The 19,935-nt window shown below is 36.5% G+C and overlaps 1 protein-coding gene across 2 annotated transcripts; it reads left to right on the plus strand.

Moving 5' to 3' along the window:
• The first annotated feature begins 1,222 nt into the window (after window positions 1–1,222).
• LOC121252121 (actin-related protein 2/3 complex subunit 1A-like) lies at window positions 1,223–19,840 on the plus strand. 2 transcript variants are annotated; one of them, XM_041151604.1, is made up of 16 exons: window positions 1,249–1,500; window positions 1,624–1,702; window positions 9,281–9,366; window positions 10,179–10,255; window positions 10,411–10,505; window positions 11,916–11,985; window positions 13,121–13,190; window positions 13,937–14,010; window positions 14,116–14,158; window positions 14,946–15,027; window positions 15,400–15,488; window positions 15,605–15,690; window positions 16,277–16,340; window positions 18,702–18,808; window positions 19,315–19,373; window positions 19,495–19,840. In XM_041151604.1, coding segments are annotated over exons 2-16 (1,068 nt in total). In that variant the 5' UTR covers window positions 1,249–1,500; window positions 1,624–1,701; the 3' UTR covers window positions 19,560–19,840. The 2 variants fall into 2 exon arrangements, with proteins under 2 accessions (XP_041007537.1, XP_041007538.1); XM_041151603.1 differs by lacking the exon at window positions 1,624–1,702 and having other exon boundaries at window positions 1,223–1,500.
• Window positions 19,841–19,935: the final 95 nt, after the last annotated feature.

Below are 19,935 nucleotides of genomic sequence, written 5' to 3' on the forward strand. Positions count from 1 at the left end.
ACGGAACACGGGAAACCTTATGCTAGGGGTAGATGGGACCCACCAACTATGATAGAGCCCATTGCACCTTGTGGAAAGGAGTTGCATCATTGTGCCAATAGAAGATGCACGCGACCTTCCATTCTTTGACAAAGGGGATCATAAGTGATTGCGCCATCCATCCACCGTCGAAACTTGTCCAAGGAGCCATGCCTCAGAAGACCACGTCGAATTAAATGCTTGTACTACAACAAGCATGGGTGGGATGGCTTGAACCTGACAAGGTAGCCTCCGAAGGATTGCACCGATTCACCCAATGTCAAGACTCACCCAGGGGCCACACCGAATTAATGACACAAATACTGAAACCACGCCACATTAATGACCCTGCCTTATAAGACCACGTCACATTAAATGCCTAGACTATGGCAAGCATGGGCAAGACAGCTTATACTTGACAGGGTACCCCCCAACGGACTGGTTATAAAAGCCTCATCCCAAATACGAAAAGCTCTCTCTGGATTCTAGATACAAAAACATTTGAGATACACACCCAAGGATTGGCTTAGGCATTGAAAGCATCCCAAACTACCTCAAGCCCATCTCTTTCTTTGTGTTTGTAGGTGATGATCCCGACTTGAGTTGCTGGAGCCTTTTCTAGGTGTACAAAACACGACATTAACATAATTTTTTCTCTCTTATTTCTCAAAATTTTATAAAATATTTTAACTTAAATTATTTCACTATTAATCACAAATCATTTAATTATATAAAATTTTAAGTTTTTTATATAAATAAACTTTAATATGGTGTGACTTTAATAAAAAAAAAAATGGTGTACATAAGTTAATGTATGTATAATATAAAAGAGTATTGCTACATCCATAAAGTAATTACATAAAAGTATTCTCACAAAGTAATGTGATTTTATCTGATCAGTTAAATTTATTTTACAATAAAAGTAACTTTATAATCTGACGGACCACATCAAACCACGTCAGTTTGTAAGATTACTTTTGTATAATTCCTTTGTGGAGTATTTTTTAATATAAAATGAGAAAACAAATATTGGGAAAGAGAAGGTAACGTTTAGAGAAAAGATATTTATAATCGTAAATTATATAATTATTATGTAATTATTTCAAAAAAATAAATAAAATATGAGATTCACATTTAAAAAATCAACTTTTTAATAATAGTTGTTATTTTTTTTAAAATGATTAAGCCACCGTACTACTTGTTTGTTTATGTGCCCTCGACCTGTCGGTCACTACGGGGTTAAAGTACTATTATGTCCCCGTTCCTTCTGTTCTTGTGATCGGATTTGCATCTGCCAGATCTCTTCCTCTTCGTTCACATTTTCACATTCTTTCTTTCGGATCATTTCCTTTCCGTACAGATTTCGGATCCACAAGAAGCAAACAATAACAGGATAAACTCGCTTTGAGAAAATGGCGGCGATCGCTGTGCATCAGTTCGCTCAGTGCATCACATGCCATGCTTGGAGCCCCGACCAATCCAGTAATTGCTTCAACTCTTCTCCTCCCCCGCCCCCTCCCGTCCCGTCCCCCCATTTCCTTTGCTTATTTTTTTTTCCTTTCTGGTTATCCGTTGCTTTACTTCGTGCACTATTTATCTCTTTAGGTTTTTGTATTTTTTTTTTAAGACTAGGCAGTTTTGCTCGGTTTAATTGTTCTACGCAATACATAATTTGGCAAATTTAGTAAGTGGCCAGTGTTTTATTCTGGTTTTCGACTGAGTTCTTTTTATTGAGAAAGTCGATGAGTTTCTGTCTAAGTTTTAATTTAGAAATTGATCTGATAGTTGATTGGATTATTATTGGTTTCTAATAAATTTTTGGGAAAGATTTGCGACGTCTTAGAAAAATTTCCAGCTTTTTTTGGGTTTGTAAACAAGAGCATGTGTAAGGTTCTTTCTAGATCCTCACTGTTAATCAGTCAGAATCACACAGAGGAAAGCAACAAACAAACAACACTCAGAATCACACAAAGAATGATCAAGATTCCATAGCGAATCTTGCAGAGAATCTTCGAGGGATTCCCAACCTCCAAAAAATGAGTTCATTAGGCCTCGTTTGTTTTCAAAAACATCTCATCTCATCATTACAACTTTCTCAACTTCCAATATAAAATAAAATAAAAAATTCAATTTTTTTAAATCCCAAAACGAAAATAATATTAAAAAATATATTTTAACAATACTTTATTCAATTTTTTAACTTTAATCTCAACTCATTTCATTTTATCTCATTTCATCTTTTAAAACAAACGAGATCTAAATTCTCGATACCAATTACATGATTACTTCTGCTTTTATAGCAGTCATGAAGAAGAAAAACAGTACAATCCTCTAATATTCAAAATGCAAACTACAAAGAGCTAAACGCGTATAAAATGCTACAATGATAAAATTCGCCGTTTCACTTATTCCTAACAACAGACCAAAACACGTCGTTTCACTAAAGAACTTCATTCCATTATTTCTGTTATTCCCAATCTGTTAATTCCGTTATTCATCTGCTACACAGATTGCATCTCTCTCTTCTAGTCACCCTCTTCAAGCCTTGCCCACTGCACCCATGACAATCCCTACCTCTTCAAGGCCTTGCCCACAAGGCACCCGTGACACATTACAGCACTATGCCCACCAAATGAGAATACGAAGCTCTAAGATCCCAGAGCAATTCCCATGAACTATCCTTGATGGCAGCCCCTATCCATTTGACTAACACTTCAGTGGAGGCATGGTTCACTACTCTCCTCACCCTTCTTTCCAAGATTGCTTTTGGTTCAGGCTGCATACTACCCTCTTTGTCAACTGGAGGTAGGGTAGACAATGGAAAAATTTGATCACCAAGTTTCTTCTTTAAACAGGAGACATGGAAAACAGGATGGATTTTTGAGGAGGAAGGCAGATTCAACTTATAAGCTACCTCCCCAATCCTCTCGAGGATCTGGAATGGGCCATAATTCCTTTGGGCCAAGTTCATGTTGTGTCTCATGGCTATAGATTTTTGTCTATAAGGTTGCAACTTGAGAAAATCCCAATCACCTACTGCAAAAACCCTCTCAAATCTGCTTTGATCAGCAAAGAACTTCATTCTTTCTTGAGCCTTCTTCACATTCTCCTTTAATAATGACAAAATCTCATCCCGAGACTTCAATTGTTGATCCACTGCTGCATTAGCAGTAGTGCCTGGAACATAGGTCAACGATTTGGGTGGAGGAAACCCATATAAGGCCTGAAATGGGGAAAACCCAATAGAGGAATGGACAGTGGTGTTGTAACACCATTCTGCCATTTGCAGGCCACGTGCACCAACTCTTTGGCTTAGATCCCACATAGGATCTCAAGTATCCTTCTACACACTTATTTAAAGCCTCAGCAGCTGGACCATCAGATTGAGGATCGTAAGCTGAGCTATAAGCCAAAGTAGTCCCTTGCATTTTGAACAACTCCTTCCAAAAGAAACTGGTAAAAACCACATTCCTATCAGACACGATTGTTTTAGGTAATCCATGGAGTCTGAATACACCCTTAAAGAAAACCCCAGCCACCCTACTGGTTGTATAAGGGTGAGCCATTGGAAAGAAATTGCCAAATTTTGTTATTCTATCCACGACAGTTAGAATTACTGACATACCATCTGAGGTTGGAAGGCCCTCAATAAAATCCATGGCAATGTCCAGCTAAGGACTCCGAGGAATGGGTAAGGGCTGGAGTAACCCTGCTGGCAGCAAAGTCTCATGCTTATTCATCTGGCAAATTTGGCACTCTCTCACCAACTTCCTTATGTCCTTCATCATTCCTTGCCAATAAAAATCCAATCTAGCCTTCTGCAGAGTTTTGTGATGCCCAAGATGGCCTGCTTCTGGATTATGATGAATATGCTGCAACACCTTTTGATGAAAGGGTGATGAGGGAACTAACAACAATTTCCCTTTTCTGAAAATGAGACCTTGCTGAAGAGAAAATTCCTTAGAGACTTGTTTTCCTTGCTGTAAAGCAACCAAAAGATTAGCAACATCAGCAGAGAATGTATAACTTTGCTTAAGCTCTTCTAACCACACAGGAGTGGGAAATGAAATAAGAGCTAATGTGGTTGACTCCTCCTCCTTTTTCCTGGAAAGTGCATCAGCAACTTTGTTGTCTCTACCTCTCTTGTACTCGATAGTAAAATCATACCCCATGAGCTTTGAGATCCACTTATGTTGAGTCTCAGTAGCCACCTTTTGCTCCAATAAATGTTTAGTGCTTGTTGGTCAGTTTTGATCTTGAATGTCTGACCCAACAGATAAGGCCTCCACTTGCCCACTGCACATACCAGTGCTAAGAATTCTTTTTCATAAGTTGACAAGGACAATGCCTTGCCCTTCAAAGCCTTGCTAAAAAAAGCTATTGGCTGGCTATCCTGCATTAACACAGCACCTAACCCCACCCCCGAGGTATCACACTCAATTGTAAAATCTTTAGAAAAATTTGGCAACTTCAAGAAAGGAGATTTTGCAACAGCAGCCTTCAAATGATTAAAGGCTTCCTCAGCTTCTATAGACCAAACAAAAGAATTCTTCTTCAATAACAGTGTTAATGGGGCAGCAATGGATCCATAACCTTTGATGAACTTCCTGTAGTAACCAGTAAGGCCTAAAAACCCTCTAATGCCTTCACTATTTTTGGTATAGGCCAATCAAGCATGGAAGAAATTTTAGTTGGGTCTGCCATTACTCCCTTCCCAGAAATAATTTGGCCCAGATAATCAACTTCAGTAACTACAAACTTGCATTTTGATCTTTTTGCAAACAAGGGCTGCTGTTGTAAAACAGATAATACTGTTCTCAAGTGTGCAAGGTGTTCCACCATGTTTTGGTTATAAATCAAGATATCATCGAAAAAAACTAACACAAATTTTCGAAGATAAGGCTTGAACACATGGTTCATCAAACCCTGAAAAGTGGCAGGTGCATTGGTAAGCCCAAATGGCATTACCAAGAACTCCTAGTGGCCCTCATGAGTTCTAAATGCAGTTTTTGGTATGTCATCTTCCTTGACCCTTATTTAATGATAGCCTGATTTGAGATCAAGCTTGGAAAAAATTTTTGTCCCATAAAGTTCATCAAGCAGCTCATCAATGACTAGAATTGGGAACTTGTCTTTGATAGTTGCTTGATTGAGTGCTCGATAATCCATGCACATCCTCCAAGTTCTATCAGCTTTTTTAACAAGCAGAACAGAAGATGAAAATGGACTTTGACTGGGTCTTATAACCCCATTCTTCAACAAGTCTTGCACAATTTTCTCTATCTCTGATTTCAGGTAGTGAGGATATCGATAAGGCCTCACTGAAATTGGTACAGTGCCTTCCTTTAATAGAATCTGGTTCCTCAAATACTGCCCCAAATTGTTGCAACACTTCCTCTACTTCAGCTTGTAACTCAACATTTTCCAGCCTTGGTTCAACTGTCACCAATTGCAATAACCACCCTTGCTTCCTAACAAAAGAAGACTTCAACATATTAGCTCGAGCTTCCCATTCTGTCACATTAGAATTAATACCTTGTAATGACAACTTCCTGCCCTTAACTCCAAACTGCATAGACATATTAGTGAAATCCCATTGAATGGGACCCAAGGTCTTCAGCCACTGAACTCCTAACACAATGTCACAGCCCCCAAGAGTGAGGACATGAAATGGAATTATGAATTTAGTACCTTGAATACTAATCAGCTCTTCACCTTTACCCTGATTGAATATTTGAGTTCCATTTGCCATCCTAACTTGCAAACCACCATCCTCTATCACCTTCACTTTTGCAGATTCCACTACTAATGGATCTAGGAAGTTATGAGTGGATCTTGAATCTACAAGAATTTCAACAGACATTGAGCCAATCTTCCCCAGTAACTTCATAGCATTACTATGAATGCAACCTGAGATAGCATGTAATGAGACCTCAAGCTCTTCAATGCCCTTCTTCCCCTGTTCTTCAGATGTAGGCAACAATTCTCCTTCACTACTGTCAACCACTTCATGCTCAACGCTAGTTTCTCCATGCAAAAAATACACTTTTGAGGACTTGCAAATATGGTTAGGACTCCATTTTTCATCACAATGATAACAAATGCCTTTTTCCTTTTTTCATCCATTTGAGCAGAAGTAATTTTCCTTACAAGAACCATACTTTTCTGTCCCTTAATAGTTAAATCACCCCCATGGTCAATAGGCCACTTATCACTATAATGCCCCACTTGTTTCCAAGGTTTCCTCGAGGATTATACATACTCCTCCTGCATCTTGGCTAAACCAAAAGCAGCTCCAAGATCCAGTGGATTAAACATCTTTACAGGCAACCTTATCTCGTCTTTCAATCCACTAACAAAGCAGCTCAGCTTATGTTTTTTAGACAAGCCTTTCAACCTATTTGACAAGACTTCGAACTGAGATTTATACAAACTAACAGAAGTCGTTTGTTTTAGTCTGGTTAATGCTTCCATTGGATCATCATAAGTAGATGGTCCAAATCTGACTTGCATTGCCACCACTAAAGATTCCCAAGAATTGAACTGCCCCGAGTCTAAAGCATCTTGATACCACACCAATGCTTCTCTCTCCATATGGTGTGAAGCCACCATTAATTTTTGATGGAAAGGTACTTGATAAAAATCAAACTACTGGTTGGCCTTAAAGACCCAACCCGCAGGATCAATACCAGCAAATCTAGGAAAATCTAATCGAAAATTCCTTTGAAACACAGGCCTATCCTCCTGACCTCTATGCTCATTAGAAACCTCTCTATCACGACGAGAGTTTTCATTAACAGTTTCAACTAAGGAACGTAACATGTCAGAAAATTGTTCTAACCTTTCTGCCATACCATGGATGGCTTGCTGATGGTTCTCCAATTGCTTCTGAACCAGATCTTGTTGTTTTTGATAACCTTCTTGCTGACCTTTCATGGCGGCACGAGTACCCTCCGCCATCATAACTCCCCCAAGATCGACTACTACTGATACCACTTGTAAGGTTCTTTCTAGATCCTCATTGTTAATCACTCAGAATCACACAGAGGAAAGCAAAAAACAAACAACACTCAGAATCACACAAAGAATGATCAAGATTCCATGGCGAATCTTGCAAAGAATCTTCGAGGGATTCCCAACCCCCAGAAAATGAGTTCACTAAATTCTCAATACCAATTACATGATTACTTCTGCTTTTATAGCAGTCATGAAGAAGAAAAACAGTACAATCCTCTAATATTCAAAACGCAAACTACAAAGAGCTAAACGCGTATAAAATGCTACAATGACAAAATGCGCCGTTTCACTTATTCCTAACAACAGACCAAAACGCGTCGTTTCACTCAAGAACTTCATTTCGTTATTTCTGTTATTCCCAATCTGTTAATTCCGTTATTCATCTGCTACACAGATTGCATTTCTCTCTTCCAGTCACCCTCTTCAAGCCTTGCCCACTGCACCCGTGACAACATGGCTTGGCTAAATTATTGTTGACGGCTTGAAATTGAGTGATTATTTTGTTTATTTGATTTGGGGACGAACAACATTTTAATCTGCTATGTAATGATATTCCTCTACCATATACTGTGCGCTTAGCATATTTGGAATCACATTTTTAATTTTTTAGTCCTTGTTGGTTGAATTGTTAGTATTTTTTTTTTTGTATTTCTCGAGGAGGGGAAGAAAATGATGGATGTGGTGGTAATATTATATTCAATGGTAAATAAATTAAATAGAATTAGCAAGCTTACTAGAGTTTGTCGATATGTGTAGCTTTAAATCTTTGTTTGGTTTTCGAAAATTCTTGTGACTGATCCCTTCATGTGTACCACTTGGGCTTCCTGAGCTAGTTCTGCATTGACGAAGGAGTGAGAGAGCGAGTGAAAAGGCACTATCTGCTCCTTGTTCGATTGTTTTTTTCTCTAATAATATACGAGATTTCATCTTAGTAGTTTATTGTTTTCCTGCTTTTAGCAACTGGTGTTTATTATGTAAATTCACCAAAATTTATTCATGATCTATAATGATCCAAGGAAAGTTCAAGCCAAATTTTGGTCCATACTCTAAAAGGGCTAGTCAATGTAACAATTGGAGCCCCCTGAAATCATGATAAAGAGTAAGAACTTCTCCCTTCTAACCAATGTGGAATCCCACCACCTTCCTATACACAATCTAGGGTATTACGATCTTTCCTCAAATTTTTTTTTTTTTTTTTTGATTGGTAAAAAAAATATTATTGAGCATAAAATAGACAAAGGCCCGAGTATACGGAACATATACAAGAGCGTCACCTATGCCTACTAGTTTAGCGATACAAGGAAGTCATGAAAAGACAAGCCATTAAAATCAATTACAATCGACCAATGGAGTAAAATATTGAAAAATAAACTTCTATGCTCATCCATTGGCCGCTCTCAATCTTCTCTTCCCTCATTAAAATCCCTACATCCTTGTCAGGCCATTCCATCATAGGTGACACGGCTCAATCCCACATTTATGGCTGGGCATTGTCTATGATACTATTTGTAACGACCCAATGGATGCCTAAATCACATTAGGCCCATACTCCAAAAGGATCAATCAAGTTTACAATTAGGGCCCTTTTGGAATCATTATAAAGAGTAAAAACGTTTCCCTCCCATGTAATTTGGGCCCCTTCCATAGTTCACCACCCTCCTATACACACACCGGGGTATTACACATTCATTGGCTACAATTGGATGGTGGTTGAAGAAATCACAGTAGAGTTATTATTGTAGAAAAATCCCTGGAATGGAATTTTCATTGCTTGAGTCTGTTTTTAAATTGTTGTAATATATATATTTGGGCCTGATTTGGTTTCGCGAACCTTTCAAACCATCTCATCTCATCTCATATCATCTCATCTCATCTCATCTCAACATTCAAACATAAACATTTTTCAATTTTAGATTTTCAATTTTTCAAATTTTTCATCTAATCATTACAACTTTCTCAAACTTCCAAACAAAATACAAAAAACAATTCAATTTTTTCAAATATCAAAACAAAAATAATCTTAAAAAATTATATTCTAACCCTCTTTTAACTTTATAATTTTTTTATTCAAGTTTTTCTCTCTCCTTTCTCAAAACTCCATAAAAATCTTAACTCAAATCATTTCACTACTATTTGCAAATTATCTCACTACTATTCACAAATGTCTCATCTCATCTCATCTCATCTGTGTAACCAAACGAGGCTTATTGTTAATGTTATTTATGCATTTTTTCCCTTTTTGTAGTGGTTGCATTTTGTCCCAACAATAATGAAGTTCATATCTATAGACTGTCCCAAGACAAGTGGGAAAAGGTTCATGTTCTTCAAAAGGTACATGGTTAAAAACTTCAGAGTCAATAGAAATAGCTGTTCTACATTATTTATGTTGCAGAGAGTTCACTGCTATCATGCTTCACTGTAAGTGATTGTTATGAATGCTAGGAGGAGATATTTGTGTCTTGAATTGAGATATTTTAGTAGTGGCATAAAGAACAAGCTTTATGACGAACTTTCCATAATCTAACACCTGCTAATTATATCAAATCTACAAAAGCAACTCTATGAGTGTGTAGAAAGATGTAAATTTCATTATTGTAGATTTGATACACATATACTCCTTTCCCCATCCCTTTGTAGTTTGATTTTTCTTGACAATTGAAATATTTTAATTCCTTTTCTCGCTTCTTATTAGTTGGACAATAAGGATTTATTTAACAATTCTTGTATTGCACAAACATTCATGTACACTTTTGATGCATTCCAATTTTCAAATGGAGGTCAGACATATTCTATACCAGTTGTTCACTCTTAATCTTCTTGCTTGAAGTAATTAAGAAACCATTTTTCTTAGATTATACAGAAACTACCTTCTGTTTTGCTGTTTTTTGCTTAATATCAATTTCTTGTGCTCTATCATCTCTGAGCATAGCACAGCCTCATGGTTCATAAGGTTGGTATTTAGTTTCCTTGGATGAACCATTCTGCATAAACATACATTCATGTGTAGTCAGATACAGAAGGTATGGCATGAAACTAATTGCATATCGATAAATCTCTTCATTGTCAGGTTTTTATCATACTTTATTTTGATGAATACATTTGTGGAAGTAGTCTTAAAAAATTTGCCATCCTGTCTGAAACAGCATGACCAAATTGTTTCTGGGATAGACTGGAGTGCAAGGTCCAACAGGATAGTTACTGCATCTCATGATCGGAATTCGTAAGTTCCTATACGGATGTAGATATTTGTTATTTGTATCTAGAGTGAGTAAATTTTGGCATTACTCTCTCTCTCAGCACACACATCTCGTCAATTTACTTTTTAATTAAATTAGTTCATTATTAGACCTGCTTTCTAATCTTTGATCTCTTTAGATATGTGTGGAATCTAGAAGGATCGGAATGGGTACCAACCCTTGTTATCCTTCGGCTAAATCGTGCTGCACTCTGTGTCCAGTGGAGTCCAAAAGGTCTTGGAACACTTTTTTTCCCACTTCTTCTTTCATTCATCCTTCATCTTTTATATTACTAATTACTTTACCATTTGAGCACTGCTGTTTGTTGTATTTTTTTAGTCTTAATACTCTTACTACTGATAAAAAATGGGCAGGTTTGGGGCTCTAGATCAGACACAAAATTCTCATCTGATCTCATTTCATCTCAGCCTATCTTATTCCCAAATATAATTCAAATACAAGATTTTCAAACTAATCGTTACAATTTTTTCAAACTTTCAAATAACAAATAAAAAACAATTCCAACTTTTTCAAATCCCCAAACAAAAATAATATTATTACAATATTTTAACTTTATAATATTTTTTATTCAACTTTTTTTCTCTCCTTTCCCAAAATCCAAAAAATACTCAACTCAAATTATCTTACTACTATTCACAAACTATCTTATTAGTATTCACAAAATTCTCATCTCATCTCACTCCCCAAACTACCTGTGTTATGTAGTGAGTGCCAGACCAAGGAGAGTAAAAATTATATGCCCAATCTCAATGAAAGGGAGTGCCAGACCAAGGAGAGTAAAAATTATCAGCCTTACTACCTGTGTTATGTCAAATTGATTGAATGTTGGCTGGATAGTAGATTTAGAATTTGCTTATTTTTGTCTGGAAGGCTAAAAAATGTTCAGTGGCTACAGTATCTTTGTATGTTTGTAATAATTAATGACTCATTAATATCAAGCTTGATTTGTACTGAACAGAGAAAAGACAAATAAGTCACCTTTAAATGGTTTTCTTTATAGGGGCTTGGAGGTTTTTCCTATTCTTAATTATTTTATCAGTAGTTTTTCCTATTCTTAATGAAGGCTAGAAGCAGGCTAATTACTATTTCAGAAGACAGAAGACATCTCATTGAAAAATTCAGAGTTGGATGATATTCTTGGATTTGTACTTGTCCAGAAAAAAGATTTAAATAATGATGTATGGGTCTGAAGTTAATACCCATGATACTCACAATCTATAAATAAAAGGTATATGCAATAATTATCTGTGCATGCTCTGATCAGTGTAGGCTTAATTCAACATATGGATGGATACGAATATAACTGCATTCAGTTTCACAACTCAGATCCATGCATGATTGCTGGATGCCAAATGGCATGTAATATCTTGTTTGTGTTTTTGCTAGCATTGTTTCGTGCAGTTATTGTTATAATCCCCTTATGGTTTTGCAGTAGACCTGCATGTGTGAGATAACCTGCTTCATGAAACATATATGAGCACACATGGACCTGCTGCTTTTCAAAACAAGCAATAGAAAAAACCTTTTCATGTCCCTCACAGAAGCTTGCACGTATACGTATTGAATCTGTTACTCTTGCAATATCACATAATGATGCTTGATTCATCTTTTTCTTTATCCCAGAAAACAAGTTTGCTGTTGGAAGTGGGGCTAAAACTGTTTGTATATGCTACTATGAGCAAGAGAATAACTGGTAATTAGCCTGTTGCCTTGCTTCTTTTCACTTCCCTGTGCTTAGTTGATTTCTTTTCCTTGATATTTACCTGGGTTCACCTATACATGAAATTACTGATGTACAATTATTCATTATTATGCTTCACGTACTTGCTCGTTTTTGGGCTATAGTTATAGTGGATTGTATCAATCCAGTTTGTTCCAGGTTTGTCTAGTATAGTGCTTAAACTAAAGCTTCCAAACTTAGGTTTGAACCTGCTTTGAATAATGTTTACTCCACCTAAGTTTAAGTTGGGCATCAGCAAATCTCTGATAACCAATCATGATCTTGATTTGATTTGTTGATGAAGAATCTATTAGAAATCGTAGCTGTATAGATAATCCAAGGCTGTTTGTAACTTGATTTCATGAGAATATCATAAAATTGATTGACATGTTAGTAATAGTCATTATGATATGTCATACTATTGTTGTTAATTCTGTTTCCTTTTGTTTAAAGTTCTTATGGGAAGCAAAAATAATTCTTGCAAAAATCAAGCATCAAGAACTAGTCAACCATTCGAAAAATTTTTATTATCTTAAATCAAGAACGTGTGGTGTGGAAAAATATAAGGGGCAGGGGAGTTTTTCTAAATTTCTCAGATCTACGGTGGGCGATGAGTCTAGATTTTGGCATGATGTGTGGTGCGAAGATCATCCCTTTGAGGCAGCTTTCCTTGAGTAGAACTGGCATGGCTTGGGCAATGCTTTTGGTGGTGGATCTATTAGCTAGCTGGAACGGTCTTCACGGTTGTTCTCAGGTGGCTGCGATTTGGAGGATGGTCCCTATGTGCCTTAATGTGGTGTATCTGGATGGAAAGGAATGATCGGTGTTTTGTAGGAAAGGAGTGCACATTGGAGGAACTTTTTTTTGCACACCTTATTGCTTTGGTTTTCTGCCATAGTGCTCAATGGAACTATTGTTCATGATTTTCTGTTTTTGTTTTCACGTTCCTAAAATGTATTTAGGTGTTTCCTTTGTATACTCCCTGTGTACATGTGTTTCATTTCTTTCGCCTATTTCATTCTTATTAATAAAAGTTCTTATTTTACTTATAAAGAAAAGGTTGAATATCATCTTTTGTTAATTCTTATGTGGTACACTTTTTATCCAGGTGGGTCAGTAAACTAATCAGGAAAAGACATGATTCTTCTGTGACTGGTGTTGCTTGGCATCCAAATAATGTGAGCAATTTATAATTTTTTCTTGTATTTTTTTTGTACGTTTAAACTAGTTGCTTGCATGTGTCAATTTCTTTTTATAAAACATACCTGCAAAACAAACCTTGTTATAAAACATTCTGAGCATGTTAGTCAAAACTTGTTCATCAAAATGTCTGTAAGTGTTTCTAATTTTATTAAGTCTTGCTCTGAAACTGGGAGTCAGGCATGTGACCAACTTGTCATGAGGCCAAAATATTTAGATTTTGTGAGGATGTTAGTGTCAGAATTCTGCACCTTGTTAAACACTGTTGAGTTACACAAGGATTCAATGCAATGCTGGAGATGAAGAGTTTTGATGGTGTCGCCTTGTCATGTGGCTATCTTTATCTCTGCATATATCTAATTAACATTTCGTTTCTTTAGGATCTTCATCATCCTGTTAACAGAGACACTAGTTGAAGTAGGAGTGGGACTAGCGTATTTTAAGTGCCAGCTCGTCATTATTAGGCCAAAATCTCTTTTGTTTGAACCATGCACTCGCACTTGCAAATTTTATGGTGGGCTAATTTGATGAGCTAATTCAAACCTTTTTTGGGCACGTTGGTCAAGAAATTCAACCCTTATTTTTTTTTTTTCTAAATTTTGGACAGCACTATGTTTTTTCTTTTTTTATCACTTTATCATTTAAATAGTGAAATTGTTAAAATTCATTACAAACATGACAGCAGCCATTTACTGTGAGGATTTATTTGTGCTTATAAGTACAGATTCTTCTTGCAACGACATCCACAGATGGAAAATGCAGAGTATTTTCCACATTTATTAAAGGCGTTGACACAAAGTATGTCAAATATAATTGCCGAGTGTTATCAGCTTTTGTAATTTACTCAATTTTGTTATGACATGCAATTAACATTTTTTGTTGTCTCAATGGAAAATGATTCAGGGATTCAAGAACAGGACCTTCTTCAGATTCAAAATTTGGGGAGGTTAAAGATCTCATCTGTTCCCTCATAGTATTGAACTGTGTTGTGTGGGAAAGTTATTAAATGTACATTTGTTTCTGGGGCTGACATATACTTTTGCAGTAACAGCTTGGGAGTAAAGCTCTTTAAGTAATAATATGCTAATGGTAAATTATATATTCAAAGAAGCAAATGTTTTTGAGGTTTATAATACATACCCACCCTTTGTTTGAATGCCACCATCATTCAATGTTGGGTTTGAATAAATTAGAGAACCTTAGACCAATATGCAAGTGTTAAAGGTAATATAGGTTTTGAAGTTGTGAATTTTCTCCAAGTTTTGAAGAGCATCTACCCTTGGTCCGCTTTACTTTACTTTCAACTTTCAAGGGTTGTTAATATCTGAAATTTTAGGTTCATGAACAAAATGGTCATGGTTCTGGTTTTTGGAATGCCCAAAATTTTTATCCTTGAAACTTGAAACCATGCTAATCAGTATCAACCCTACTTTTTTTTATTTCCATGCACAATACACGTGGTTCTATATTTTATTGCTTTCCTAATGAGGGTTACAAAGACAGCTCATCAGTATGATTTTATTATTACTTCCTGTTTACTTGGGCTATGCCTATTTACTTGTCAATAAAATCTTCATATTACCTATAAAAAAAGAGGTATGATTTTATTATTCTCCATGTATATATTTGGTTGGAGGATAGATTCCTGTCTTTTCCTTAAAACATATTTTGCATTTTTTTTTCTAACTTCAAATGTATGTGGCCATCTATATTTCCCGTTTCTCTTGAAACAGCAAATTCTTCAGCTTGATCTCTCACTTTCATGGGCATTTGGGGTGAAGTGGTCTCCAAGTGGCAATACCTTAGCTTATGTAGGTGAGAGATTTTTCCTATGCATTTATTGACAAGCAGCAATTCAAACTGCCCACTATGGGCTCTTAGTATTATAATTGCCTCTAGCCAGCTATTGTATGAAAGGATATGTTCTTGAAGTTGAATCCTGCTATCACCTTTTGATGCTCTTTATCAATACTTATCTCTTATTAAAAAAAGAGATGTCTTTTGTGCTTACATTGCTGCCACTTGAGATGTTTTCTAATTTCTTAATCCATTCTTTTTGGTATCTGCTGTCTGTTCTAAGTGCCAAAGAAAGTCGCATGAACTTTGAAGAGGTTGAAGGTATTGTTCTATATTGAAGCCTATTGAGAATGGGTTTTCCTTATATATTTCATTTATGATATCGTGCAGGTCATAATTCTATGATTTATTTTGTCGATGATGTTGGACCTTCCCCTTTGGCTCAAAATGTTGCATTCCGTGATTTGCCTCTTCGTGATGTGGGTCAGCATCCTCTCTTCTTAAACTTAATTGATTATAATAATTTTCTTCATGTCACTTCACTAACTTGAATTTGAATGTGGATATTGAGGATGAATGTATTATGAATTTTCAGGTTTTATTTGTTTCTGAGAGAATGGTCGTAGGAGTGGGGTTCGACTGCAGCCCAATGGTTTTTGCGGCAGATGAAAGAGGAATATGGTATTTAAGAAATTTTAAAAATACAACTCATCTGGTATTTAACAATATGGTATTTAACTGGGTAAAAGAACAGGTTACTATTGCATGGTCTCCTGGGCTTCTCGTCATAAAAAAAAAAAAGTTAATAATCTATCTGTGCAAATCAAAATTGTGTTCTTTAAATGTCACCCAGGAGGGATGTTTCAAAAAGTTGAGGATGGTCTCACCATGAGTAATGGGCATATCCCTACCCTCCCTCCCCAAAGAAAAATAAGAAGAAAGAAACAACTCTAATGGTTTGAAGATATTTTTCATGGTACTTTGTTGCACCCAAGGGGACTCAAACTCTGACCTTACTGACTACCCATACTTGTGTTTTTGGAGGAAGGGGGATGGAGGTGCCATTTTGCCCAAAGGCCAAGGGCTTATAGATATGACCATACGCATTAATATAATCACCTAGGGAATACCAAAATTTTTCTATTCCCGGTATGTAAAAGATTTAAAAAAGAGGAAATAAAAAAGAAGGTAACTGGCAACATTGATTAATGGCTTTAGTTTCATTCCAGAAAATATTGAAGTGATATCTGTTTTTTCGTATCCCTAGGAGCTTTGTCAGATTTCTCGGTGAAAGGAAAATGGCATCTTCAGGATCAAAATATGGTTCACAGGTACGGTCATGGACTCATGGCTAACTTGTTAATGCGAATAGATATAATCCTATAACCTTTTCCATGCTGAAACTATCACCTGCTCTCATGATAAATAGGATTTTTCCATGAAGTTTTTCATACAAGGAATCATCAACTTTCATCTCTCATCATATATATAAATATATGGTCCAAATGCGGGAAATGATTGTGGAGTATTTATATTTTTATAATATTAAATTAGGCTTTGAAGTTAATTATGACCCTGTAGATACAATTATAAAAAATTTGACCCAGTAGCTACAAGGTATGAATTATTTTGAAGAGGAAAAAGAAACAGATGTCATGTGGTCTCAGAAGAGGATGACCAAAAAGAATTTTACTAGATATGCCACCTGATTGGTTAACATGGTGCTAGAGCATAGCGTGATAACTGCTTTAAAGAATCTGAAAGTTCAGTCTTTTCATCACTTTGAGAGACAAATAGAAAGTCCTATTGAGTTCCACACTGGTGACCTGCAAGACTGAAAGATGTTATGTAACACTCCAAGGGGCCTCAAGCCATGTCTGGGCCATACTTCAAAAAGACTAGTTAATGGTACAATTGGAGCTCCATTGGAATCACACTATAAAGAGTAAGAACTTCTCTTTTCCAAGTAATGTGGGATCCCATACATCACTTGACCACTTAGTTTGAAGTATCACATATTATGCTTCCAAGTGTAAAACAGCTTGGATATGCTGATTTGTCCTCCTGGTTTTAAACTTTATCCTTTTTATTAATCAGTAAGATTTAAACGTCGACCTGCAGTTAAGTATGTGGGTAGGTTAAGAATTCAAAATTTATAGCAGCAGTGTGTTGGTGGCCATTAAGCAGTGACACAAAGGTCTGGTTTCACCTTTTGGCTGTCAACTATATTCTTATATGTGCAATCATCGTTACTGATAAAAGAATTCCAAATGTATATCTTATCAAAAAAAAAAAAGAAGAAGAACTCCAAATGTGTTTTCTCATCTGAGACATATATTGTTATTTGCTTCTACTGATGAATTGTTGTAACGCCCCAATGGAAGGCCCAAACCACATGATCTATACTCCAAAAGGACTAGTCAATGATAGGGGTGAGCACCGACTTAGTCGGAGTTCAAATCTGAACTCCCAACTCCAACTTGTGTAAGCTCCGATTCGACTCCAACTCCAACTTGTTCGAGTCGGAGTCGGATTTATATTGATATATGAAGATTTTGGACTAGTCAAAGCTAGTTCACTCTCTGACAACATGATGGAAGCCAGTGTGATAGGCAGAGCTTATTGTGGAATGTGAAAAGAAGCCGAATAGAGTTCCATATTATCAAAGAAGCCTCATGGGAGGGGCTATGGAAGAATATAAGGAATTTTGGGGGCAGTTTTCTAAAAATATCAGATTTGAAGCGGGAGAGGGATCCAGGATTAGATTTTGGCACAATCTTTGGTGTGGTGATAGGATTCTCAAGGATGTTTTCTCCAATGTTTATAGTGTTACTCGTTACAAGGAAGTTTCGGTAGCAGACAGTATCAACTTGGAGATTGATGCTGATCTTCTACAGTGGAATATAAGTTTCATCAGAGTTGCTTGAGATTGGGTGGATGTGTTTCATGACTTTTTCAGTCTATTGTATTCTACTAGACTGAGAAGGCAAGATTCTCTGGCCAGTGTTCATACCTTCTATGATCCATTTCCGTGGAAGAATATTTGGACAAAGGTTCCCTTGAGAGCTGCGTTATTTTGCTGGATGTGTCCTCTTTAGGCAAGATTCTCACCATGGAAAATTTTAAGAGACATTGCGGATTGATTGATGTTGTATGTGTAAGAGGAGTGGGGAGTTTGTTGATCATCTTCTACTTCATTAAGAGATTGTGAGTGCAATGTGGAATGAATTTTACAGTTGGATTGATTTGGGTCATGCCAATAGGAGTTTTGGACTTGAGAGGGTTAGGTGGCAATCCATGAATTGCAGCTGTGTGGAAGATGGTTCCTACTTGACTCGTAGTGCATTTGGAAGAAAAGGAATGACAGAAACTTTGAAGATTGCATAGAGATATTGGAGAAGCTCAGAACTATTTTTTTTTAATAAAAACTCTTATCCTGGACTGCTGCCATAGATTTTAATGGGCAAAATCTACATGAGTTTATTATATCTTTGTCTTCTAGATAGACACTTAGTTTGTATATGCCCTATGTACTTGTTTGGGCTTCTTAATGAAGAATTATCACTTATAAAAAAAAAAAGAAGTTTTAGCATTCGTATGCCATATGTCGCCCTTTTATTTTCATGTTCTGAGCTAACAAGAGATTATTTTTGTTTTGAGAATGTCATAACGATTTTATGTTTCTTCACCAGTTTTCTGAAGCATTTGGGAAACTATATGGGCAATCAAAGCATGGAGTGAGCACCGATGCTGTTGAACCTTCAAGATCAAGAGGAGGAGTTCATGACAACTGCATAAAGTATATAGTCAATTCAAAACTACTTTGTTGGTCCTACTTTTTTGGTTTCCTTGTCTGTTGAGCATATTTCTTTAAATTCCCAAGAGTAGCCCTCCTTCCACCTTGAATTTGTGTTATCCACTCTTTTTTTCATTTTATAAGTCTTATATACCAAACACCTAGGGGTTGGCTCAAGTAGTAAGGGCTTTGCTCTTGGTGGCATGCTTCCTCTAGGTCTAAGGTTTGAACACTTGGGGGCAAACAACCTTTAGGGCCATGTCCCATCGGTGAAAAACCAATGATTTACCTGATCCGTACAATGGGGATGCGTTACACGGATCTAAGGTTTAACCGGGTTAAAGACATGTTGCGTTTGCACGGTTTCCGGGTTTCCTTGCATAAAAAAAAAAAGTCCCGTATACCTACAAAATGGAGTGGATAACAATAAGCAAGTGGAAAGGGCAACCTTTACCCCTATTAATTATTATTGAGTGAATGCATGACACAACATTGTCTTGGAACTGTAGTTGCATTGTGCCGCTTAGACAGCCTGGGATCTCTATGGTAATGCGCTTCAGCACCTCAGGTTTGTGAGAAGGAAAATAGAACTTTTACAAAATTTTCATTCAAACATATATATCAACCTCATTGCCGATTGAGAAAGGTGCCTTTTCGTTAATGTTAATCCTGATGCCTCAAAATCACAGGACTGGATGGAAAAGTTGTTGTATGGGATTTGGAGAACCAAGCAGATCTATCTGACTACTTGTAAGCATTGACCCGTGAAGTTTCCTCGACCCCCTACATTGTAAAGAATATCTCTGAGCAATATTGGATAAATGGTAGTCGTTTGTAATATTAATTTGGTACAGTAATTGGGGAGAAGTCAATAGTTAATCTAGCAGAACTTACTCATGTTTGTGCTTATGACATTATCTGCCTGAATTGGGGAGGAAACTAAAAAGAGGAAAGATATATGTATGTTGTCCCCACAACTTGTTGCAATTGTATTTAATTCTGAGTGCTGAGAAAGGAAGAAAAATGTTTTCTCCATTTAATGTTTTGGTCAACTTTACTTCAGTTTTATTTATTTATTTCTCTTAGGTTTATAAAATTATTAGAGCAGCAGAAGTCAGGTATATATGGTA

The sequence above is a fragment of the Juglans microcarpa x Juglans regia genome, chromosome 2S (genome assembly GCF_004785595.1).
Source record: "Juglans microcarpa x Juglans regia isolate MS1-56 chromosome 2S, Jm3101_v1.0, whole genome shotgun sequence".
Taxonomy (NCBI): Eukaryota; Viridiplantae; Streptophyta; class Magnoliopsida; order Fagales; family Juglandaceae; genus Juglans; species Juglans microcarpa x Juglans regia.